A 19,021-nucleotide genomic window follows, 5' to 3' on the forward strand; every position below is an offset into this window, starting at 1 on the left:
TTGATGAAATATGGAAAATAATAAAAACTAATATACTTTTAATTTTTAATTCTAGAATGGAAGATGAAATATAGAAAAATAATAAAAAATTTATCTATTACTTCATTTTTTGTAGTAGGATGAAAATAGAAAAAAAATATTTTAATTTAGATATGCTGGAAGATGAAATATAGGAAAGTAATAATATATATATATATATATATATATATATATATATATATATATATATATATATATATATATTAATTCTACAGAGAATATGAAATATAAAAAAAGTCATACAAAACTATCTATTTTTTAATTCTAGACATGAAATATGGACAAATTACAAAAAAAAATTATTTATTTTATGAATAATTAATTACAAAATTATCTACTTTTTTATTCTAGACATAAAGAAAGAGAAAAATAGAAAAGTGATAAAAAAAATTATTAAGCTTATGTTTAATTTTTTTTTAAAGTATCTTGATACTTCAAATAATTATTAAGCTTATGCTTGGTACTTAAAAAATAATTATTAAGCTCATCCTTGGTACTTCAACAAATAATTATCAAGCACCTCCAACAAATAATTATCAAGCATATGCTTGGTACGTCAAAAAAAAATTGTCAAAAGTGATTCAAAAAATAATTGTCAAGTTTATGCTCGGTACTTCAAAAAATACTTATCAAGCTTAAAAAAATTATTAAGCCCTTGTATAATGCTTAAAAAAATTATTAAGCCCTTGCACAATGCTTAAAAAAAGTTATTAAGCTTAATGAATTATTAAGATTATGCTTAATACTTAAAAAAGAAGAAGTTGTGCTTAATACTTCACAAAAATTATTAAGCTTATGGTTAATACCCCCAAAAGTGATTAAGCTTAAGCTTAATACTTCACAAAAAGTTATTAAGCTTATGCTCAATACCCCACAAAAATTATTAAGCTTATCTTTAATATACTTCACAAAAATTGTTAAGCTTATTATCCTTAATACTTCACAACATAATTATCAAGCTTATGGTTGGTACTTCAAAAAATAATTATCAAACTTATGATTCGTACTTCAAAAAATAATCCTCAAGTTTATGCTTGTTACTTCAAAAAATACTTACCAAGCTTATGCTTGATACTTCAAAAAGAATTATCAAGCTTAAAAAAATTATTAAGCCTACGCATAATACTTCAGAAAAATTATTAAAATTAAATCAATTATTAAGCTTATGCTTAATCCTAACAAAAATTATTAAGCTTATGCTTAATACTTCAAAAAAATTATTAAGATTAAAAAAGTTATTTAAATTATGCTTAATCAGTACAAACACTGTGTTCATTTTTTTATGATGATAAAAATAATAAAATTATTATTATTATGAAATTAAATATATTTTTTAATAACTTTGTTGTAAATATATTGATTTTATAAGTAGTTTTAATTAAAAAAATATTTAAATTAAAAAAAACTATCAAATTGAAAAAAGAAACGGTTAAATTTAAAAAAAAAAACAACAAAATCGATAAAATAATTAATTTAGTTTAAAAAAATTATTTAAATGGTAATTTTAGAAGAAAAAAAAAACATCAACACAAAAAAGGAAAATCTCCTTTATATATAGGTATAAATACTTAAAAAGTATATTTGCTTAAAAAATTATTACACTTATGCTTAAGATTTCAATAATAAATTATTATGTTTTAGAAATTTATTAAAGTTATGCTCAAATACTTCACAAAAATTATTAAGCTTATAGTCAATACTTCACAAAAAAATATTAGTCTTAGTTATGCTCAATGCTTCACAGAAATTATTAAGCTTATGCTTAATACCTCACAAAAATGGTTAAGTTTATCTTTAACACTTCACAGAAATTGCTAAACTTATCCTTAATACTTCACAAGAATTATTAAGCTTATCCTTAATACTTATAAGAACTATTAAGCTTATACTTAACGCTTCACAAGAATTAGTAAGCTGATATACTTAATACTTCACCAGAGTTATAGTAAGCTGATATACTTAACACTTCACCAGAGTTGGTAAGCTAATGCTTAATATACTTCACAAGAATTATTAAGCTTATGCTTAACACTTCCTAAAATGATTAAGTTTATGTTTAATACTTCACAAAATGATTAAGCTTGTGCTTAACACTACACAAAATGATTAAGCTTATGCTTAATACTTCACAAAATTTGTTAAGTATATATATATAATATTTCAGAAAATTATCAAGCTTATGCATAATAGTTAGCAAAATTATTAAGCAAAAAATTATTAACTTGAGATAATCCCAGCTTAATTATAAACATGGAGGAGGTGAAAGATGAAATATGAACGAGCAATTTATATTGGTAAAGATTTGAATTAATAGGCATCCCGAATTTAATTAGAAAAAAATTATTTAAATAGGATGCACGTAAGGCAATTCAAAGTTAATATAAAAAGTAAAAGTATGAATAAACACATGTAGAAAAATCATACAGAAAAATATATGTGATAAAAGAATAGATACAAAATCAAGATAAGAAAAACAAATTCCATTAAAAGAAGTAAAACCCTTAGTTGCATCATATTGCAGCAAATCTAAAATTTCGAAGGGATGGGAAAATCTACAGTGAGCAGATTGACGTTTTCAAAATAGAAAAATGGTAAAAAAAATATATGATAAATGAGAAAAGCTACTAAACACTGATTCGGGTTTCTAGAAAAAAAATAATCCTAAAAATATAGTAACGAAAAAGAATAAATATAATACATGTATAGAACTTTACTATCATCTTTTTATTTGAAATTTTTATCATTTCATTAAAAGAAAATAAATACTCATTTTTTATATTTCCTATTTATTGTGTTTTTCACCTGACTTTAGAAATGTTGTATAATTTATAAACATTACGGCAGAGAACCAAATATTTAAAATTAAAATGGAGAAAAAAAAAGGATTAAAAATCAAATGCAATGGAAATAAAATCTCCTTCAGTCCCAAGAAAGATATTTATTCTCGAGAAACATATTTCTTTGTCATCCTGCATCAGTAGAAAGAAAAAACTCCATGGTGTTATTCCGAAGCCCTCTATACAACAAATCAATATACATCTTACAAATCTATCAGACATATGTGCTTATTAATACTTTAAACACATAATAAAGTGATAAAGAAACTAACTTGTTCATAAGGATCCATACAAATCGGCGAAGTGCAACAATGGCGTATGTGAACTGTCATTCAAGAAATCAGATTCCAACATCGAAAAATTGTTGTAATTGGATTTCACCTCGCCGCCCATGTTGCAGCCGTCTTCTTCGTCCGTGCTCACCGACGCAGTCGCCTCGTTCTCTTCCGGCTCTCCCTTTAACTCTCTCTTTAACGGTGGAGTAGCCGGTTTAAAGGCGTCGGCGTCGCCAATGGCAGTATCGTCGTCGAGATCGGAGCGACAAATTCCCGTGAGCTTCTGCACGAGCTCCCTGAAGTGACGCGGGTGCGTCTGAATGATCCTCGGTGATTGCGTGTATATGATCACTGGTTCCTTATGCTGTACCCTGCTCACTGATGATTTCTTTATCGTTTGAGATTGCTTGTTGATTTTCAAGGCACGTAGTACCTTCCCCGTCTTTGGATTCATGGATAGTTAAATTAATTTAGATTTACGATTGTGGTAATTATATATATATATATATATATATATATATATATAGTTGAAATTCTTATTAATTATTAAATAATTGGAGCTAAATTTGGAAGAAATTTAAAAAAATATGCACGTGTACATATACGTGGGAAGTGTTAGTTGAGAAAAAGGAGAACAAGCATGCCACGTGTGTCGTAGGTGTCTTTTTTACCGCAGCCAAAGGGTCCACGTGTAAGTACCTGCGAGTTCAGCTCTAATCTTACCTAGCAACAATTTTTTTTTTAATTTTTTTTTTCTGTTTCCATAAATTGTTAATTGCTGACAGATATTCCTAACCAATCAGATCCCAGAACATTCTAAAGGTTCCTTTGTCTGTTTTGATCTGCTAACCCCGTTAAACCTAACTTCTACGGTTTGGAAGTTTAATTGATTTACAAAATTATTTCAAACTATTAAATTCAGTTATAAGATCTAATATATATTTATATATTAATAAATTATTTTACATTAATTTTAATATACTTTTTCTCTATTAATACTGAGAAAATAATTTTTTAAATAAAACAATAACAATAAAAATGAATACATTTTATTATTTTCAAAACGTTGTACTTATCACCACGCAAATACTAGGATAAATAGTCGATTATTGAAATTAAATCCAGTATCAACATCTCTATCAGTTAACTGACGCGAAAAAAGTATATAATAAACTGAATATTTTTTTATACTAAGCATCATGTAGGAATACTCAAAATATTTAGGGATGTCAATTTGATTTATGATGTAAAATTTGTTCTAACTTATTTTCAAATCAGATTCTTTTTATTAATTCACTAAATGAAGAGTCTTAGAAACTTTAATATTTAAAATATTTTCTTAATTAAAAAAACCTAATATCATTTAAGTTTCCAATAATAAAAATCCATTATAATAATAATCTTTTTAATATTGAAAAGATGTATTGTTATTTTGTTATTAGGTTGTTGATTAAATAAATATATCTTAGTTATTATTTGTAAATATCTCATTCTCAATACTTCATATTTAATACTATTTATTAGAGAGTTTTATAGGTGTATATTCCTCCGTTTTATTTGAGAATTTTGAAGGTGTATATTCCTCGGTTTCTACCAAGAAGCTCGGTCCAACGTCAATCAAGAATAACAACTTGATCTTGGAGATCAATTTCACCTAAGACCGTTTGATCAAAATCTGGTAAGCACAATAGTGAATTAAGATCATGATTAAAGGAGACTTAATGTAATTTGTTTTGTGTTCTTCAAATTAAAATAAAAAAAACTTAGATATTTCAAATTAAGTAAAATATAATTTTAATTGTGAGAACCATTAAAATCCACTCAAGTACTGTCTTAGTGGATTACATGTGTCAAGAAGGGGGTCTGACACTCAGATGGAGGAAGGCAGGTGTGAGCAGCTGAGTGGACGTTTGTTTTGACCTTGAAAGGAAAACTTTGATTTTCAGAATTTCACACCACTCTCTGCATGCACCCTTCTTCCCCAAATTTCTGAAAAACTCCATTCTCTCCTCTTCTCTCTACATCTCCTTCATCTTCTCTCTAAGAAATCCTCACGGTTTCTTTCTCCGATCATCACTCAAGCACCATTTTCACTCCTCCGGTGTCAAGAGCTTCAGTTTGAGCAGATCGATTTGTGAAGTTGAGCTGGTAAGTTTTTCTCTTCACTTAGTCGTGTGTTTTCTTGGACATGCAAACCAAGTTCTGGTTTCATGTGTTGATCACTCTTCTAAAAATGATAGGTTCTGATAGTGTTTTGGTTTTACTTGGTTTAGTTTGAAAATTGTTGAGCGTTGAGGGTAGAAAGACTTGTAGTGGTGAAACCGTATTCTATCTCTGTGAACGTTCGGTCACCCTCAGAGGTAAGGGAAGCTTATATAATTTGATTTGTATGTTTGTTTGGATTGTATGTATGTTCGTTGAGTTGCTCAATTAATATGAAATATGATTGTTGCTATGTTTTGACTGTATGAAGTATGAAAATTTACTATGATATGGATGTATGAAATTATAAAGATAAATGTTGAGAAATGAATTGAGATAAATAATTCTAAGTATGAAATTCCCTATGATAATGTATGTTCGTTACTGAATGATCTTTGACCGTTCAGTTTTTCTCGGGGACTCGTTTAGAACTGGAATCTTTCATTTGGAAGGAATTCCTGTTGAGGACCGAGCGTCTTTGTCTAGTAAAATTTGTGTATAGGCGTTCCACCAAGGATAATCGTTCCTTGGCATTCTGATATAAATTTAAGTATATCTATATGTAGTAGTATGTTGGTTCGTTCTTGAACATTGGTTAATTGATATCGTATAATTATCGCTTTATTCTATAAATTAAGTTGTGCTCGGTCTTACACCAAATGCTCGTACTATTTCATGCTAGGTCTTTCACCAAGCGCTCTTACGATTTAGTGCTAGGTCTTTCACCAAGCGCTCTTACGATTTAGTGCTAGGTCTTTCACCAAGCGCTCTTACGATTTAGTGCTAGGTCTTTCACCAAGCGCTCTTACGATTTAGTGCTAGGTCTTTTACCAAGCACTCGTACTATTTAATGTTAGGTCTTACACCAAGCGCTCGTACGATTTAATGTTAGGTCTTACACCAAGCGCTCGTACGATTTAATGTTAGGTCTTACACCAAGCGCTCGTTCTCTTTTCTGTAATCTATCTTGATAATAAGAGCGTTCGTCCAAACTCAATAATGTTCACCCTCTACTGTGCTCGGTCTTTGACTGACATTCGTTTTTTTTTTGTGTTAAACTCATAAATAAGCTAAGTATTTATAGCGTTCGGTTTCTTCATATGATTCTTTTAAGTACTATTCTTTGAATGTTTTGTAATGTCTGCCTCCATTGGTTTCGGCCTAGAGTCTTAGTACTCGGCCTAGGCTTTACGGTGATTAGTCTAAACGCTCATGGTCAGTTCATTAAATTGGCTCACCTTGTAAATAACGTTCGATTCTTTTAGTCTTGAGAAATATTATTGTAATCGGTCTCTTTCCCAACCCGATATTCACTCTCTCGGTTTTGATCCGTTTTGGAACTGGAAACCTCTCGGTCTCACTCCAAGTGTTCGATCTTGCTCGGAGTGGAAGATGTACGTTCACTATTTTGTATCTTAGGGATCTTCTTCAAATTGAGGTCTAAAAAAATGAAAAATGATGAAGTATGTTATGGATGAAACATATTTGATTTTGAAAGAGTATTCCGGGGAGGAATATCTCATGAATGAATAATGGAATTGGTAAAGTATGAATGTGGGCATGCTAAGTTGGCGGTTCATCCTGATATTCCATGATTACTCCTTCTCACTTAGAGAAGGGTAAGTCATGCGTGGGAATGGCAGGAGGTCCTAGTCCTTATGGTTAATTTGGACAGATAGGACTAACCTCGGGTGGCAGCTGTTGAGGGTATCCTAGTTACTACATCACCCGGGTGCACGAACGTCGTAGCTACACAAAGTTCATACAGTCCGGACAGTCAGAGTCTAGTATTAGGCTTTGTGTGTAAAAGTGAATGACTATATCTTTTATTTTTAATTGTGTGAAATCTATGTTGATATTTGAAATTGAATTACATAAGCTTACCCTATATTTCTTGTCTTGTCTGTTTCGTACGTTCGGTTGTCTTTCTGTTGCAATGATTATCCATGTGGATGTGAGCAGAAGGAGACGAGCTGCTGGAAGAAGCGTTGGAAGAAGAAAATTTGGTTGAGGTAGAAGTTAAGACCGAACAGTAGAACCGTTCGATCAACATATTATTTTAGTTGTAAGATGATCGTTCGATCATCTTTTCCCTTTTCTTTTGTATGACCGTCCGGTATAAGCCTTTTGTAAACCGTTCGGTCGAGATTGCTTATATTGTATAGTTTTAATTTTCTTTTCGTTTTGTAAGGCCGTTCGGCCAAAATCATACGTTGTATATTTTTGTAAGACTGATCTATAATATTATAAGATGTGATTATTCTATTATATAGTTTTATACTGTATTTTTTTTGGGATGTTAGATTAATACCTGACAAATTAAATTTTAAAATAGTTTTGAAACTTCTCAAAATCATAATATTTAATTTAAGAAACTAAACAAAAATTTTAAATGTTAAAACTAAAATCTGAATTATTCTAAATTTCAGAAAACAAAAATATAATTTAATAATTTAAGAAACTAAGTTGATGTTTTCTTAACTGACAATGAATTTTTAAATTAAAAGTAAAGATATGCGCTTTTTATTAATTTAAATACAAGTATTTCAACAATGTTTACATTATTAATGAGGTTTCCTCTAAATAAACATAGGGACAACTTTGAGTTATTTAAAATATTAAATTAAATTAAAAAAATATGAAATACCAAATTAAATACAAAGAAATGAATAAAAGTTTAAAAGTATACTTTTTTTTTATAAAAATTAATTATTTGATATTAAAATAGAAAGAAAATAAAGACAAACATCCGTACGAATGCCTATTATAACAAATTTTTAAATTAAAAGTAAAGATATGCGCTTTTTATTAATTTGAACACAAGTATTTCAACCATGTTTATATTGTTAATGAGGTTTACTCTAAATAAACATAGAGACAACTTTGATTTATTTAAAATATTAAAAAAAATATGAAATACCAAATTAAATACAAAAAAATGAATAAAAGTTTAAAAGTATAATTTAGTTAAAATTTGCTAAAAGTAAATATAAAATGTACCTTTTCTAAGTTAAATAATTTAATATATATTTTTGTATGTTTTTCACATTCTTTATATTTTTGTTAGAATTCTGTAACATGGCGTTTGGAAAAAATCAAAATGAATTGGTTTGTTTAATAAAATTGTATTTTTTTTAAATCTTTTTATAAATTGTCTTTACAATTAAACTTAATTCCTTTGAAAATAATAATAGATAAATAAAAAAATAGGAAAATATATTTGCAAAATTAATTTTATATGTAACCTTATATCAATGGAGAGAAAAGCACAAACAAGAAATCACGAAGATAATTTAGGTTTAAAAAATATCTTATTTAATTCCACAAAAGATTAATAACTCCTAATAATACCAACAGTACTCAATCATCCAATAGTCATTTTGGTGAAAGTTATCACTAAGTTTTTCAAAATCTTTTTCACCAACGTAAAAAGTTTATCTAACTGTCACAACTTTAAATCTCTAAGTAAAAAGTTATTTTTTAGAAAGTAAGAAAAATATTATAATTTTATTTATTTTAGTAAAATTACACATTGTCTATTTTATTTATGTTAAGTTCGTTTTTTATTTAGTTAAGTTATTATGTTATTGTTTTGATATAATTTGTTCTAAAGATAATACTGTTTTAAATCAAATAATTCAAATGTCTAGCATGTCTTTTTATTTATAGTTTCAAGGACTTCAAATCATACTTATCTAACCCTTTAAAGATAAAATGATATATAGTTTTCTTTATCGTTTGTTAAAATATTTTATAGGGAATTAATAAATCAAAACTTCTGATCGAAGACTTGAATCCAATTTCTGAACTGAAATTTATTTTCCATGACTTATTTACTTAACTTTTTGGGTTAAGTTCGCTAAAAATACATGACACTCACATCGACTTTCATACATTATCTCCATCTTCTAGTCCAGACTCAAATTTTTAGATTGGACTTCATTCGTTTAGACTATATATTAACTGAATTCGAGTGTTGAAATTTTTTTCTATTTCAAACAGTTATTTTCTTGTCTTTATTAATTGAACTTTGTCTTTCTTAACTTACTTTATTTCTAAATAAATGTAACATATTTTAAAAATACCAATAAATAAAAATATACACAATATAAATGATTTATTATAAACTTAACCTATATCTTATATATTAAAATATTCATTATAAATTTCAGTTATTCATATAAATGAAATCTTGCTAATTTAGCCCTTAAAAAATAATATACTTATTTTATTATGTAGAAAGCTTAAGTTTTGTGTTAAGAAACATTTTTTTAAGAAAATAATAATGAATTACAAATAGTTTTATTATTAAACTATAACAACAAATTAATTTGATTTTTTTTAAACTAAACTAAAATTTTCTTTATTTGAAAAACTAAATATGCAACACTTCACATATTCAGTTACTATATCAGTCTTGTTCTCAATAAATATTAGTTTTATTCACATTAGAATTATAATTTCGAATTATTTTATATTAAATGGAACGCGTAAACCAAACACTCCCACATGTTATATGTGACCTGCATATTAAACAAATATTTGTTATTATGTATTTAAAATATAATAATTATTTACCCAAAAATGTATTATTAAATATTTTAATTTAATTACACAAAAATAAAAATTGATGTTTGTCTTAGTTACCTAAACTAAAATTCTAATTTAAAAATATTTAAATTCAAAGAAAACGTGCAGATAAATGCTAATGCTTGTCATTTTTATGTGATGTAACTTGAGTTGTTTTTTAGATTAAACAGATACTTTTTCCGTATTGCCAAGTTGATCAAGATGATTCGGTTTTTTTTTCATGCAGGAAAAGAAGAGTTAATACTGTATATTGGTGACTTTGGTTTATTAGGATTGAATTGAAAAAATAAATCATAATTTATAAGAACTTATGATGAGTTGATTTAAATCATTATCATACATAATTTTATTTTTTTTATGCATATTTTTAAATTATATTTAAAGTTTAAGATGATTTTAAATTATATTATACTTTTCAATTTTGAATGATTTTTTAAGTTTAATATTATTTTGAATTAAAATTTATTTAGATTTAAATTAGAAAAAAATTATTTTTTTTACAATTGAAAAAAAATATAATTAAGTAAATGTTTAACCTATAGTAAGTTAGATTGGATTCAATTTTTTTTCAATTAATTAATAAGTGAACCGAATTAGATTAATTTTATAAAAGATTAATCCATAATTAGATCAAATTGATACTAATAACCATTTTTGAAAACAAAAGAAAAAAAAAAGTTAGTAGTTTGTTTATTAGTTTTCATTCAAGATAAAATGATTAATTACCTGGCCCTCTTACTTGAAAATAGGTTAAAACTTTTGGATGATCTTATGTTTGTACTAAAATCCTTAAGTTTTAAGTTGTGTCAAATGGATCCTAATTTTTTAAAATGTGTAATAAATATGTCATTTCCGTTAAATGGACAAAAATGACCTTAAGATATGCTGATGTAACGTAGGTCACGTGACTGAGTTTATTATGTTGAATTAATTTGGTATTTAGACAAAAATGACCTTAAGAATGATGATGAATTGAGAAAAAGATGATTAAAAAAACATATGGTGTATGCAAAAAAAATCTTACTCACAACGACTACAAACACAAAAGAGTGACACCTACTAATGTAATTCACCCTCTGAGAAATAATATCATGTGATGTAATGACCATGCACTTCCAATGTGAAATATGTGGACAATATTTGTACTTCTATTTTCTTCACTATCAACACCTTGATTTTGATGTAATAGTTAATTATATTTGTTGGACAATAATTTTAATTTTGTACGCAATTGTACATGGATTTGGTTTGTTAACTATTACCTTTGTTGACTATGTTATCTAGTTTTATACGCCATTGTATAGATGAAGAAGAACAAGACATGCTTCAACTCAACGATAATATTTGAAGAACATGAAGAATGTTAGAGTTTCATTTATATGTTAAGGGCAAATAGTTTATCATAAAAAGGGGTCATAGGGTACCACAAATTTTATACATAAAACCCATTTTCTATCCCTAAATCATAAACAAAATACCTAAATACCAAAGAAATGAAACTCACCTTAATTATCCTGTCCTAAGTTTTTTGAAATGCGATTGTTTCTTTGTTCTCTTCAAATCGCGGATGAAAATCTCAATCACATCATTTATGTTACATCAATATATTTTAACGCTGTTTTTATCGATTTAATAGAAAAGACTTATTTATTACATATTTTAAAAAGTTTAAGACAATTGACACTTTCAAAATCGAATTGTAATTTTAATAGGGATGTGGGTAAGTTTTAACCTTAAAAGTAATATATATGCTATACAACTTTTAAAGGCTTTATTTTAATTTATTGATATCAAATAAATTTAAAGTGATATATATCTATCTATATATATAAAAAGTTGGGTAGTTAGGTTGAGATATCATTCGCAATTATGTCACATGCTTTTGTCTGCCAGTATTTTTGTCATATTATTACAAAATGATATTTTTTGTTTTACTTAAAATATAAAAGAAAGAGTTATTTTATTCAACTACATCAACTTTATCAATATGTTGTCTTTTGTTGTGATAAAATATTATTTTGTTAAGATTATAAATAGTATATAAACTATGAAGTATATATATATAATATAACGGTTAATAAAATTTACACATATCTAGATTAAAACTAATAAAAATTGATTAGGTAAATAATATTTTGATTTATATAAATGCGTCTGCTATAAAAACAACATCTCCAACCACATATTATCTTGCAAAAAGGTGAAGAATGATGATTTTTATTGTGGTGTGACTTTGTTGTGAGAATTGAGATTGACTTTGTTTTCTGATTTACAGTTTTCTTCTATAAAGTGCTAGTTCCTTTGGTTAGTTTTGTTAGATGCCTCCGTTTTCTCCCAAAATGTTCCATTCCTCATCCTCCAGGGATATGCATTTCTTGCTATGCTGTCTTTCCTTTTTCTTTTCTTTCATTTCCTGTTACCCTCTTCACATCAGAGTATCCCAGAACTACCATACATAGCTGCTAAGATCATCTTCAGAAAATCAGAAAGTTGGTTTCATTTCCCTCACTGCCATGAGTAATACCGGTAGTAAGAAAAAGTTCAATCCTATTCATCTTGAAGATGCTGCAATGGACTTGTTAAACCATGTGGTGAAGGTGAAGGAGAAGATGGGCTTGATTTCACTCCTCCTTCCTCTCATATTCATTGCTTGGGCTATTCACAGATGGCTATTTTCTTTCTCCAATTGGCTTTCCCTTGCTCTTGCTCTGTGGGCATCTATGCAAGTAGGCGATTCTTCTCTCTCTTTTTTCATCCTTTTCAATCACTGCTTTGAATTTCATTAATGTTTTTTTTGCTTGTAGCAATGTGTCACAGTCATTCCCTTTTGAGTTGTTAAACCAAGCCTTTCAAAGCTAATTTAAAATTAGATCAAGTACAAATGAGGGTTGAGCTTAATAGAAGGAGCTAGTCACTCACAATTGTTCGAATTCTTCTCAAAAGAGTTATTCACGTTTAGTATTTCACCGTGTTATTGCCTATGAGAAAAGCACAAAAAATATACCAAATCAACGAGTTAATAAGAAGATCAGTAGATTGTAACAGTTAACGTTATATTACCCTGTAAGCTATACTAAGCATAGTCATCTATTGTGTATTTGTCGGGGTTTTGTTGAATTTGAAAAGTCATTGAAGCAATTAGTCTTAGTTCTGTGGTTACCTCGACAAAGAATATTCCTTGCCAAACATCAATGCCATGTTCTCCTTTGCTATTACGGTACCAATTACAATACTTCATTTATTTGCAGTATGGGAAGTATCAGCGCAAACTGCTGGAGGAAGACTTGAATAAGAAATGGAATCGAATCCTACTCCAAACCTCGGTACTTTCTTCATTCCAATTCTCCCTTTCACATTCTCAACGAGCTTCATGAAGCTTACTTTAACTTCCTGTACTTGTAGCCAGTGACACCATTGGAACACTGCGACTGGTTGAATCTGCTGTTGACACAAATATGGTCCAACTATTTTAACCCCAAGTTCTCAAGAAGGTTATCCGCCATAGTTGAAGTAAAATTTCCTCACCTCCCAATCAATGCATTGATGTAATTAACATTTTTATTTAACTTTTAAATTTTATAGTAAGCTTTCCCACATTTAGATAGAACTGCATATATTTTCTTCCATCACTTAGATGATTATATTCTGCTTCATTTTTATTTTTTGGCGTATGAGTAAATCGCTTATTATCCTTAAGATCTGTAATTCTGCCTATAGAAGTCTATTGCATTGGAATCTGCACCATAAGATCTGCAATTATGCTTACAGAGTACTATATTGGAGATCTGCAATGTTACTGTTGTCTTGGAATTAATTTATTGACTTTTGTCTTTCTTTTGAGTCTCAGAAACGTTTAAAGCTTCGAAAACCAAGATTTATAGTAAGTAACAATCATTTTCATCTATGGAAGAGTTTCAACTTGGAAGATGTGCACTAAACTAAAATAATCCTTCCTTCAGGAAAAAGTTGAGGTGCAAGAGTTTTCACTTGGATCATGCCCTCCAAGTTTGGGTCTTCAAGGGATGCGATGGTCAACCTCGGGTGATCAGGTTTCAGTTTGCATCAGATTTCAGATATCACTTCTATACAGATTTTTCACAATTTAATTAAATAGGTTCCTGGAAATATCCTTTTTATCGTTCTTATGATTTTACTCCTTGGATCACCACCACTACTTCTACTACAATCTTTGTTACTCTTGGTAGTCTTCTTGTTGAACTGCTTCTGTTGTGTGGTCTCTAATATGCTCAACTTATGTACAAGAAAAATATTAAATTATCATAGTACTAGGACTTTGAACCTTGTTTTTATGTTTAACTTGGAACCTCCCTTCTTACGACGCATGTTGTCTAAGAAGTTGACAATATAAATCTTTAAAAATGCGGCAGAGAAAAAGGCCAACTAAGTAACTATATGTGAAATCCCTATTTCTATTGCACATGTTTTGTTGATTTAAGTTCCAGTTTACGGTTCCTGCTGTACTATGACTATAAATGTCGATGTGTGCCCACATGTGAGATTTCAATGCGGAATTCTGTTGGTATTTGATTTTGACAGCGAGTCCTGAAATTGAGTTTTGATTGGGACACAAGCGAGATGAGCATTTTGATGCTTGCTAAGCTTTCCGTTGGAACAGCCAGAATTGTGATTAACAATCTTCATATAAAGGGTGAGGTATGTAAAAATAACTTCCTATTGGTTAAGCTTCTCTGTCATGAAACGAAAAAAACTGTAGAAATTTAAGCAGCGGATATCGAAGTGAATTACTAGGTTAGAATTGGTCACTTTTCTTTTCGGAGCTGATTGATAATCACATTTTTTGGCAGCTTTTGGTGACTCCAATTCTAGATGGAAAGGCACTTTTGTATTCATTTTCGTCTACACCTGAGGTGAGAATAGGAATTGCCTTTGGAAGCGGAGCAAGCCAATCAGCCACTGAGTTGCCTGGGGTTTCTCCATGGCTGGTGTGTTCCAGAGAATCTAATTTGTGAAAATGTTTAGTAAAAGCTTATTGTATCTGTCTCTATAGCTGAGTAGGAAATGAAATCTCATGGTTTGCCTCACATGTTAAGTTTCTTCAGAACATTCTTGGAGAATTTGAGTTTCTTTTTCTAAATCTTTACAGGATAAACTTTTTACTGATACGTTGGTTAAAACCATGGTGGAACCTCGACGTCGTTGTTTCAGTTTGCCTGTGGTTAATTTGGGGAAAACTGCTGTTGGAGGCGTTATATACGTGTCAGTGATTTCAGCAGACAAACTTTCTTGGAGTTGCTTCAAGAGTAGCCGATCTTTGAGGCAACAGAATAGCACAATCAATGGATGTTCAGAAAGCAACCTGGATGACAAGGACCTACAGACATTTGTAGAGGTAGAAGTGGAGGAATTGACAAGGAGGACGGGTCTGAGTCATGGTTCAAATCCAACGTGGGATACTACATTTAATATGGTTTTACATGATAATACAGGAATTGTTCGCTTCAACCTTTATGAGCGTCCTTCTAGCGGTGTAAAGTGTGACCACCTAGCAAGTTGTGAAATCAAGGTACTATCTTATATGCTCGCTTTTGAGGCAGCCGTATATTAATTATATATTTATTTATTACTAGCCTTTTTCTTTAATCTCTGTGGAAATTATCATCTACAATTCTAGGCTAACTTTTTTTTGGTCTTTAAGATGAGGCATTGTGAAGATGATTCAACAATAATGTGGGCAATAGGACCTGATTATAGTGCAATAGCAAAACATGCGAAGTTTTGTGGAGATGAAGTTGAAATGGTTGTCCCATTTGAGGGTACCAACTCAGCAGAGGTACAATATTTATGACCCGTGTAATAATTAGTTCCTTGTCTTCTGTCAAACTCTTTATTTTATGATAGACTCAATTTGGTTATATTACATTATCAGTGTTTGATTTTCATCTAGCCAAAGCGTACAAAGCCATTCTCCTTTACTAATTAAAATATCTATTTGCTGTTTAAGTACTAAGAAATTAATCTGAGTGAATGACTTAACTCTTCTTTATTTATTTATGTAATCACATTTAAGCAACATGATTAAGCTCCTTGGTTATAGAGACTCTGGTATCATGTCAATTACCAATTTATTAAAAGGCCAGCCTAATTAGGTTAAAAAGCTCAAGAATTGTTTGTATCTCGCAATTATCGTTAGTCCAGATCATTGTATGCACGAAGGGGTAAAGTTTCATATTGACAGTTCTTATGGAGTAGAACTTGCAGTTGATTTAGAATTCTTTTCATCTTATGTTGATTGGGTTTGTTGTATCAAGTTCATATTATCTCACTGATATCTTCATGAAAGAGCTACCATCAAAATGTCCTTATAACTACATTGTTGCACTTAAAATGAAAGTTGTTTTACATTTCTGAATCACAATAAAATTGTTAGTAAATGAAAATTTTATTCATGTTAACTCTTTAATCCATTTTTCAGTTAAAGGTGAAGATTGTAGTAAAAGAGTGGCAGTTTTCTGATGGTTCACATAGCTTGAACAACCTCCGTGCTAATTCTCAACGATCACTTATTGGATCATCAACTCTTCTGTCAAAAACTGGAAGGAAACTTAAGATAACAATTGTAGAAGCAAGGGATCTCGTTACGAAAGACAGATCTGGAAAAGTTAGTCCATACGTCAAATTGCAATATGGAAAGGTCAGTGACACTGGTTTTCTCTACTGGATTCTGAATGCTTTAGTATTAATTGATTAAGTGAGATCTCTGCCACATAAAGATAACCTACGCAATGAATGTTCATAACAACACTATCTTATTCTGTTGTTATAATCTTTTCAGGTTGGTAAGAGAACAAAGGTTGCTCCTCCTACTACTACAAATCCTTCCTGGAATGAATCATTTGATTTTGATGAGAATGATGGTGATGAATACCTAAATGTAAAATGCTTCAGTGAAGAAATTTTTGGAGATGAAAATATTGGTACTGCAAATGTAAATTTGGAAGGACTGGGGGACGGGTCAATCAAGGATGAATGGATCCCACTTGAAGGAGTGAGTTCTGGTGAATTAAGACTTAAAATTGAAGTAGTTAGGGTTGAGGACCAAGAAGGATCAAGGGTAAGTTTTTTCAACAGGAAATTAGCAATTCTTTTAAACAAGTTATAAAGCAAAATGATGTACAAAGCTAATACTAAGTCTATTATCACTTCAATTATTTACCCATGCGGAGTTTTCTCTGGCCGTATTTTCTTTGCAAGCTCTAGCATGTACTAATCCTTTAATATACACAGAATTCAGCCAATGGTTGGATAGAACTTGTTGTGATTGAAGCAAGAGACCTTATTGCTGCCGATCTTCGAGGGACAAGTGATCCTTATGTGAGGGTGAACTATGGGAACTTGAAGCGGAGGACAAAGGTTAGAACTCTAAAGATGATTATGACTGTAGTTTCTTCTGCATGATACCGATGGTTATGGCACATTTGTGATTATAAATTGCTAATCTTGTCTTTTTGCATTTTCATTGGGCTGCCATTAATTGATGATTATATATGTGGTAAAAGACTAATAATAAGGGCAAACATATACCATCTCAATTTTTTAGAATACTCTCCAGAGGGGAATCTCTGGTCTTCTCATTCAGATGTTTTTTTGTTGTACCTTTCCATTCATTTGTTACGACAGTTATTTTCACAAGTTCAATTTCAGTTGCATTTGCATGTTCTTGATGTTTCACTCTTGCAAGCCTTGATTTTTTTTTTCTGCGTGTGGCACTGTGTGGCAGGTTATACACAAAACACTCAATCCTCGTTGGAACCAAACCTTAGAGTTCCTTGACGATGGTAGTCCCCTGACACTGCATGTTAGGGACCATAATGCTTTACTACCCACATCAAGTATAGGGGAATGTGTTGTAGAATATCAAAGGTTACCTCCAAACCAGATGTCTGACAAATGGATACCTCTCCAAGGGGTTAAAAGTGGCGAGATACACATCCAAATTACCAGAAAAGTTCCAGAAATGCAAACAAAAAGTTCCCTAGACTCTCAACCATCTTCTTTAAGTAAATCACATCAAATTCCTACCCAGGTGAGTTCATCCTGCATGCTAGAAAACACTTATTTGTACATATACAATATGTAATATTACTTTTTCTGCTCTGAGAATGAACTAATGGTTGCCTTGAAAGGCAATGCATATCTATTACGATTTCACAATCAAACTCTCTTTTGTCCATATTCAGTGAGTAAAAACGTGTCTATGGTTTAGTTTCATTTGTCTATTGTTGGTCGATCTTTATGTTATTGCTTGGCTTGTTAATTGGAAATCTTTACTCTGCAATTCTGACAAACTATTGAAATTGAACTCTTTATCAGATGAGAGAGATGTTGAAAAAGTTTCGATCATTAATAGAGGATGGAAATCTTGAAGGACTGACATCAACTTTGAGCGAGTTAGAAAGTCTAGAGGATACAATGGAAGGGTACGTAGCACAGCTGGAGACCGAGCAAATGCTTCTTCTCAGCAAAATAAATGAACTGGGTCAAGAGATCCTCAATTCTTCTTCTTCCCTCTCTAGCAGTCCTTCTCAAAATGGAAATTAATTGATCCTCGTAGCATCATCTCTCTAAGGTTATCATTAACATTAGATTCTTTTATCATTCTCTTGTAATATATTGCTTATGGGAATCATTACGTACAAACTCCGTACACATTTATCAAAGAATTCTTGTGTAGTTCCCCGCTACACAGCAACGGTTCACATGTGTAATTGATCAAGAATTTGCAATAAGTTTATGTTCCTCTACAGTTTGTCAAATTATAAAACATAAATCCCTTTTCCTTCCGTGTAAAGTTCTACACTGTTATGATATTACCTTATGCGTTGAATTTTAAATTTTAAAATATAAATAATTTGATTTTGAAATGTATATAAAATTAAAATTATTGTATGTATTCAATTTTTATTTATTTTAATAAATATGTTAACACAGTCATACTAATTGTATTATGCCAGTTATAATAATATTTTTTTTTATTAGTCGACGATGTAAAATATTTTATACTAAGTTCAAAACGTATTAAACTTTGTTTTTATTCAA

General features: G+C 29.8%; 2 protein-coding genes across 2 annotated transcripts; one reads left to right on the forward strand and one right to left on the reverse strand.

Annotated features, from left to right (window-relative positions):
* Positions 1-3,152: 3,152 nt before the first annotated feature.
* On the reverse strand, positions 3,153-3,605 carry LOC124843905 (uncharacterized). The gene has a single exon (XM_047320740.2). It carries the CDS (start codon positions 3,603-3,605, stop codon positions 3,153-3,155), a length of 453 nt encoding a protein of 150 aa, XP_047176696.1.
* An 8,637-nt stretch (positions 3,606-12,242) lies between these two features.
* On the forward strand, positions 12,243-18,765 carry LOC124843899 (synaptotagmin-4-like). Its single transcript, XM_047320735.2, has 14 exons — positions 12,243-12,669; positions 13,192-13,266; positions 13,346-13,453; positions 13,791-13,823; positions 13,903-13,992; positions 14,501-14,617; positions 14,770-14,907; positions 15,069-15,488; positions 15,621-15,755; positions 16,398-16,616; positions 16,758-17,036; positions 17,210-17,335; positions 17,703-18,008; positions 18,296-18,765. The coding sequence occupies exons 1-14, from the start codon at positions 12,457-12,459 to the stop codon at positions 18,521-18,523; spliced, it is 2,487 nt and encodes an 828-aa protein (XP_047176691.2). The 5' UTR covers positions 12,243-12,456; the 3' UTR covers positions 18,524-18,765.
* Positions 18,766-19,021: the final 256 nt, after the last annotated feature.

The sequence above is a fragment of the Vigna umbellata genome, chromosome 1, assembly GCF_029865625.1.
Source record: "Vigna umbellata cultivar VRB3 chromosome 1, Vumbellata_1.0, whole genome shotgun sequence".
Classification (NCBI taxonomy): Eukaryota; Viridiplantae; Streptophyta; class Magnoliopsida; order Fabales; family Fabaceae; genus Vigna; species Vigna umbellata.